General features: G+C 46.8%; 1 protein-coding gene across 1 annotated transcript; it reads left to right on the top strand.

The window, feature by feature from the left end:
• Positions 1-5,032: 5,032 nt before the first annotated feature.
• On the top strand, positions 5,033-7,411 carry LOC118516542 (the record flags this gene model as incomplete). The annotated part of the gene is made up of 3 exons (XM_036062485.1): positions 5,033-5,527; positions 5,753-6,309; positions 6,397-7,411. Coding segments are annotated over exons 1-3 (2,067 nt in total), but the record flags the coding sequence as incomplete, so codon positions are not given.
• Between the last annotated feature and the right edge of the window lie 242 nt (positions 7,412-7,653).

Genomic DNA, 7,653 nt, shown 5'->3' on the forward strand with positions numbered 1-7,653 from the left:
GATAATTTAAGTGATATTTTGATTGGCACAATTATAAAGTCTTATGCTGGGAACACTTATATGTTTGTTAGGTGGAAAACGGGCTTGTTGAGAGGGTTAGGTGGACTTTAGCGGGTTTTGTTTGCTCTTTATCAAACAACTATTTTTATTTTGCTAATTTGTTAAGTAAGGGTTTTGGATATGGATTTATGGGGAAAAACAATGTTGAGAGAATTGGCGCTAGTTTGAGGATTTAATAGATTTTGGTTAAATTTGTTCAGATTTGAATTCAACGGGACAGTTATTTTAACAGAAAGTGAACTTTCCAAGACGAGAGTGGGAAGGAAGATGGTATTACGGGTGATCTACGGAGCTTGAGATAATACTTCGCTAAGGATGGTGGGGGAGGTAGAAGACGAAAAAATATGTGGTCTACGTTGACGGGTACGGGGGAAATTTGTAACGTAAGGCCACTGATTCAATTAACGCAAGCCGTGGTTCGCAGAAGGCGATTAAAAGAAAAATTAAATTAATTAATCAAATAAGAGAAAGCACTTCCGACGGGAATAAATAAACGAAAATCTAACTCAAAAGCCGTCGGAAGAATGTCGCAGAAGGCAACTTAATAAAATCACAATTAAAAAACCTGTTCCAACGGGCGAATTAAGAAAACAATCGAAAACTAATCAAATGCAAAAAGCCGTCGGAACTTTGTCGCAGAAGGCAACTTAATTAAACCACCACAGACAATTTTGACGTCGGGGGATTTTAAGAGATACTTCAAAACTAATTTAACACAAAACCCGACGGCAATTGTCGCAGAAGGCAACTTAATTAAAAGCACGGCAATCAGAATCACTATCACAATTATCACGGCGGCAAAACCCACGGCACTGAATCAACTCTAGCGAGACTGGGGCTTCTATGCAAGACTGTCGAAATACCGGAAGTTTAATTGTAGAAGACAATTAATCAAGATTCCCTCTGGTAATCGACAGACACGGAGGCCTCCCACTTCACTACACAAATGACACTGCACCGTAACGCCACTGATTCAATTAACGCAAGCCGTGGTTCGCAGAAGGCGATTAAAAGAAAGAATTTAATTAATATTCAAATAAGAAAAAGCACTTCCGACGGGAATTTAAAAAGATAAGTTTGGCTCAAAAGCCGTCGGAAGAATGTCGCAGAAGGCAACTTAATAAAATCACAATTAAAAAACCTGTTCCGACGGGCGAATTAAGAAACTATCGAAAACTAATCAAATGCAAAAAGCCGTCGGAACATTGTCGCAGAAGGCAACTTAATAAAAACCACCACATAAAATTTTTGCCGTCGGGGGATTTTAATAGACACTTCAAAATTATTTTAACACAAAACCCGACGGCAATTGTCGCAGAAGGCAACTTAAATAAAAGCACGGCAATCAAATCACTATCAAAATTATCACGGCGGCAAAACACACGGCACTGAATCAACACTAGCGGGACTGGATTGGCAGAAGGCCGTTCCAAATTTGGCCTCTACGCAAGACTATCGTAAAACCGGAAGTTTAATTGTAGAAGACAATTAATCAAAATTCCCTGAGGTAATCAACAGACACGGAGGCCTCCCACTTCACTACACTAATGACACTGCACTGTAAAGCCACTGATTCAATTAACGCAAGCCGTGGTTCGCAGAAGGCGATTAAAAGAAAAGTATAATTTATTTATCAAACAGGAGAAAGCACTTCCGGTGGGAATGAATAAAAGAAAAATCTAACTCAAAAGCCGTCGGAAGAATGTCGCAGAAGGCAACTTAATAAAAATCACAATTAAAAAACCTGTTCCAACGGGCGAATAAAGAAAACAATCGAAAACTAATCAAATGCAAAAGCCGTCGGAACTTTGTCGCAGAAGGCAACTTAATAAAAACCACCACATAAAATTTTGCCGTCGGGGGATTTTAATAGACACTTCGGCATTTGGCTACCTTTTTTTTTTTTTTTTTTTTTGTTTACGGGGAGGGAACCTTCAAAAGGTACACCGTCACGGGGGCATGTCACGGCATGACAGTGCTCCCCGATCTGGGTTATGTGGGATTCACCGTGACACCAGGCCCGAGAAGCGGACTTGGCAACCGGTGGGACCTCACTAAACCACTCCTCGACCTGATCCGACCCCTGCCGATGCGCTGAAGTGCGAAGTACTCCATGTAGGGACGTGTGTGCTGTGCACCCTTGCTGTTGTTGTCGTCCTAGTTGTCTGTGCTGCTGCTGCTGCTTCGCGTCTTCCTTCTGCCAGTGCTGCTCCAATCCGCTCGTCCGTTGCCGTAACTACCGGGTGGGTTTTTGCTCAAGCAAAGGCCCTGGTTACTCGTCGCTGCCGCTGCTGCATCCAAATTTGGTGTCCTATGTTGTGGAAAAGAGGAAGTTATTAGTGCCCAGCTTGCTCTCTCGTCCGCTGTCGATGTTGTCGCCGTCGTCTTGCCGTTGGCGGACTCTCCTCATTCCACCTCAGTTGAAGTGTTTTGAAGATCGTCCGAGCGGCAGTTCGAACCGCCTCCCATGTACTGCTGCTTGCACACATTTCCGCCGCTAGATTGTTCATCGTGAGGCGGGTGTGGCACTGCTGTTGCATCTCCTGCTGTGCCCGAGCGAACCGTGGACAGTGAAACATGACATGCTCGACATCCTCCACGGTGTTTTCACACACCGGGCAGTTTGGCGAGCCGTCCAGGATGCCTTTGTCGACGAAGTAGCTCCGGAGAAATCCATGACCTGTAAATAGTTGGGAAACGTAAAAGTCAACTTCTCCGTGCTTGCGATTCACCCAGGACATAATGTCTGGGATCATTCTCCTCGTCTTCAAACCCGGCGCTCTCTGTTGTTCTGCTCCAGCTGTCCACTGTTGCTGCCAGCGTCTCAGCGTCTCCTCACGCTGCCGTTCTCGTATTCCCGGTGCTGGACCGCCCCGCGCTGCCTTCTCGTCGTGGCAGCGTATGTCCTCCTCTAGGAGAAGAACTAACGGGATGGATACTAGCAACCACACAGGCGGCGTCGTATGAGGTCGTCTGAAAGGCGCTGGCAACTCGAAGCACCCCTGTCCGATGCGTTCTCTGGATCGTGGTGCGATGGATCTCCTTTTGAAGAAGTGACCGTCCCCACGTCGGTGCCGCATAGCGTACGATGCTGTTCCCTACGTTGACCAGCGGTCTCCTTCTGCTGCTCTTCGGTCCACATTTGTTCGGCATCAAGGCGGTCAGGGCATTCGTTATTCGAGATGCCTTGGTGCACACCTTCTCCAGATGCCGGCCGTGGTGCTGTTTGCGGCAGAGTTCGACCCCTAGGTACTTGAGCGATTCCTCCGAGTTAATCGTGTGCCCACCCGCAGTCAGTTGGCCTATCTGCGGGTTGTGATGGGTGCAGAAGATCATGTAGCCGGTCTTTTGGTGGGCCAGCTGTAGACCAACTCCGCTCATCCAGCGCTCGATCGTCTCAAGGTTCCTCGTAGCATGGTCGCTGACTTCCTGCGTATCTCTACCGATGAGGGTGAAGGCCACGTCGTCAGCAAATCCGATGATGTCCGCCCGCTTCCCGGACAACTCCACACGGAGAAGATCGTCGTACATGACGTTCCAGAGTGTTGGTCCTAAAACCGAACCCTGCGGAACACCAGCCGACACTGGTTGGACCGGACCGGACGAGAAAGAGAGAGATCGCAGACTGGAAAGAAAGAAGGTCACAAAAAGAAAGAGAAAATTGCTAAAAAGGGGGAAAAAGCAGAAGAAAAGGAAGAAAGAACGCTAAAAAGAAAGAAGTCTGTAGAAAATGCATGAAATATTAATTATTACACGAAATATGGTAAAGGAACAACACTATAAGCAGATAGTATAAATTGACGCACACGAACGAACTTAGAAGTGAATTAAGGGGAAAGTGACTTGACCAATGGATGAACTATGTAATCGAATAGGATGAACTTGTAACCGGACCAGTGAATAAGAGTATGAAATTGTAAGTCGAGCGCGCAACACTACAACTCTTTAACGTCCGTCTGATATCACAAAAATCACTCCCAACCAGTGATAATATTCTACATTTTTGGTCCTTCGAACCGGATCTGGTGAAGTCGGTTTAGTGATTTCGGAAAAAATTCACTACGTTAATTACCGTACACAGTGACGTGAATCATCTCTGTGTTTGTGAGGAAACGAACAGTTCGCTGTCTTGCTCCGCATATTGGCGCGAATTGCTGTGAAAGGTCATTACGTGCACGTGAACCCTTGTATGTTCGTTTGTTTTCTCGTGAGTTGTGTTGCGATTTATTCAAATCGACTTACTGGAGTGAAAGTTGTTGTTACGCATCAACTTAAGGCAACAGGCAAAGCTTAGCGTCCCGCGTAGCTTAGCTTCATCGGAAATCTACGCCATTGCGAAGCGTGGTTCCATTTTAACGGCCATCACTCCTATCGTATTCTAACGAAACTTGCATGCAACGCAGCAGGTTGTGAACAATTTCGAATCAAATTCAAAGTGAACGTTACATCGTCTGTATTAAGTGTTAGTGAAGTGCAGAACATTGAACTTTGTTCATTTTACGTGTGTGTTAGTGAAGCAACGTAGAAAATGGAGAAGAAAATCAAAGCCGCCCAATTAAAAAAGCGCCAAGCGCAAATGCTTGTGAAGAACATTGAACAATTTAAAAACGATTATAGTGAAAGTGATGTGGGTGAAATACCAGTGTGCTTGGATCAGCTAGAACGGCATGTTCAAGATTATTTGAACGCGGTAGCAAAACTGGAGGAATTGGAAGAATCTCCCGAAGCGTTAGAAGCTTTGCTGCAAGAGCGATGTGAAATGGACAGTGTGTACCGAAAGGTGAAAGGATTTTTGTTGCAAAAGCAACCGTGTGAAGCCAATCCTCTCAACGCGTCGATTTTGCAAGCCAATTCTAGCCTGAACTCAACGGGTAATTTCGGATCAATTAATGTGCGGTTACCGAAAATCGATCTCCCCACGTTCGACGGTGATACGACGAAGTGGCTCACGTTTCGTGATCGCTTCGTGGCAATGATCGATTCGTCAGCAGATATACCTTCGATACTGAAACTTCAGTATCTGTTGTCATCATTGAAGAGTGAGGCGGCGCTGCTGTTCGAGCATACCACATTGACCGCGGACAACTATGCGACCACCTGGGCCGCGCTGCTGAAACGGTATGATAACCCGCGCATGTTAGTCCGTGATTATTATCGAACATTGCATCACCTTCCCGCGATGCATGAAGGATCTGTGGATGAATTGGCGCAGCTTGTGGACGAGTTCACGCGGCACGTGAACGGTTTAAGAAAGCTGAAGGAACCGGTTGACAACTGGGACACTCCCCTCACCACATTGCTGTTCTTCAAATTGGATTCATCAACCATCCTAGCTTGGGAAAAGCATTCATCGGCCAGCCCCAAGGATAAGTATTCAGATCTAATCGATTTCCTGCAGGATAGAATCCGAATCCTTCGTTCGTCCCAAACGTTAGCGAAGATATCTGAATCGAAACAAACGCCGGTGGCCTGTGGAGAAAGAAGAATGGGAGGAAAGGTTAGATACGTGAGCAATTCAGTGTCAACGCGGAAGCCAGCTAGCAGCACATCCTACGCATCCTGTCCATTAGAGTGTGCAGAGCCACACCATCTACGAAGCTGCCCGAAGTTCTGCAAAGGAGACGTAAAGTTCCGGCGTGAAGTGATTGCGAAGCATAAACTATGCTTCAACTGTTTGAACCCGAATCATCAGGTACGGTCGTGCAATTCCGTCTTCCGTTGCAACAAGTGCAACGCACGTCATCACAGCATGTTGCACGACGATTCACCGCCACAGGTAACCATGAACGTAGGTTCGAGCAATGAAATTGTGGTTCTCGAAACGGTGGTTCTCTGGTTAGTCGATGACCATGGCATTCGGCATGAAGCACGAGCGTTGTTGGATTCAGGATCCATGTGCAATATCGTGTCCGAATCCCTAGCGCGGAAGCTGCTGACACGTCGTACAAAGATCAACGTTGCATTGACAGGTATCGGTGAGGGTGTTCAGCAAGCCAAGGGTTCGATCATCGCAACGGTGCAGTCAAAGTCAGCGCCATTTTCGTCGCCACTTGAGTTCCTGATAGTGAACTCCCCTTGTGCTGAGATACCGACTGCCCCAATCGATGTTGCTGGTTGGAAATTCCCTGACGTTCCGTTGGCTGATCCTGCCTTTAACCTTCCTTCAAGAGTTGATGTGATCATTGGGAGTGACGCATATTGGGAATGGCATACCGGAAAGAAGCAGTTACTGGTCAAAGGCGGTCCTTGGTTGGTTGAGACTCCGTTTGGGTGGACAGTTGCTGGGAATACTTCCCACATTTCAGTCGCTAGTCCTGTTTCGTGCCACTCAATTAGGAGCCATGAGTCTCTCGATACATTGCTGCAACGGTTTTGGGAGAACGAGACCAATCTAGAGGGACCCGCTCTCTCGCTTGAGGAAGATGCTTGTGAGAAGCATTATGCTGCCACTACAACGCGTGATCACCATGGTCGTTACATCGTTTGTCTGCCTCGTAATCCCAGAGCAGATATAGTATTGGGTTCATCAAAGGAGATTGCGGATCGACGACTGATGGCTGTGGAGCGGCGATTGAAGATCAACCCTGAAATGGAGATGGAATATAAGCGTTTCATGCAAGAGTACGAGGAACTTGGTCACATGCGAAAACTTACCGAACCAGTGGATGATAGTGTTCCGCATTGTTATATTCCTCACCATGCGGTGGTGAAGGAATCGAGTACATCCACAAAAGTACGGGTCGTGTTTGACGCGTCCTGTAAAACGAGCTCGGGATACTCCTTAAACGATACGTTACTAGTTGGCCCAATTGTCCAGGAAGATCTACTAACGATTATATTGCGATTCAGGTCCTACGCAATCGCATTAGTGGCCGATGTGGAAAAAATGTACCGGCAAATTCTCCACAACATCATCGATCGGAATCTGCTACGTATCAGGTACCGAAAGAGCCCCCTGGATCCGATATCGACCTACGAGCTGAATACCGTTACTTACGGCACGGCGTCAGCTCCATTCCTCGCCACTAGAACGCTCCAGCAGGTTGCGCATGACCACAAAGATCAATTCCCGAAGGCAGTTGATCCCGTGTTACGTGATTTTTACGTCGACGATCTACTAACAGGAGCGACTGACCTTAACGAAGCAGTAGAAGTGCGAAAGCAAATCACCGCAATGCTCGATTCAGCTGGTTTCGCATTGAAAAAGTGGGCATCTAACGTTCCAGAATCGCTTCTAGATGTCCCACGTGAAGATCTTGCGATTCAATCAATGCACGAGTGGAAGGATGGTCAAGCTGTTTCGACGCTGGGGCTGGTTTGGGAACCCGCCAACGATTCGTTTTCCTTCAAGGTTGGCCTTCCACAACCAGCTGAAGTATTAACGAGAAGCTTGATCTTGTCGTACACGGCAAGCATATTCGACCCACTTGGTTTGTTGGGTCCGACAATCATCATCGCGAAAGTCTTTCTACAACGTTTGTGGAGTTTGAAGGAGAATGGAAAGGCTTGGGATTGGGAACGTGCACTGCCCGGTGAGCTTCAACAAGAGTGGAGAAGCTTTCATTCAACGTTATATTCGCTACGCGAATTAAG

The sequence above is a fragment of the Anopheles stephensi genome, unplaced genomic scaffold, assembly GCF_013141755.1.
Source record: "Anopheles stephensi strain Indian unplaced genomic scaffold, UCI_ANSTEP_V1.0 ucontig310, whole genome shotgun sequence".
Taxonomy (NCBI): Eukaryota; Metazoa; Arthropoda; class Insecta; order Diptera; family Culicidae; genus Anopheles; species Anopheles stephensi.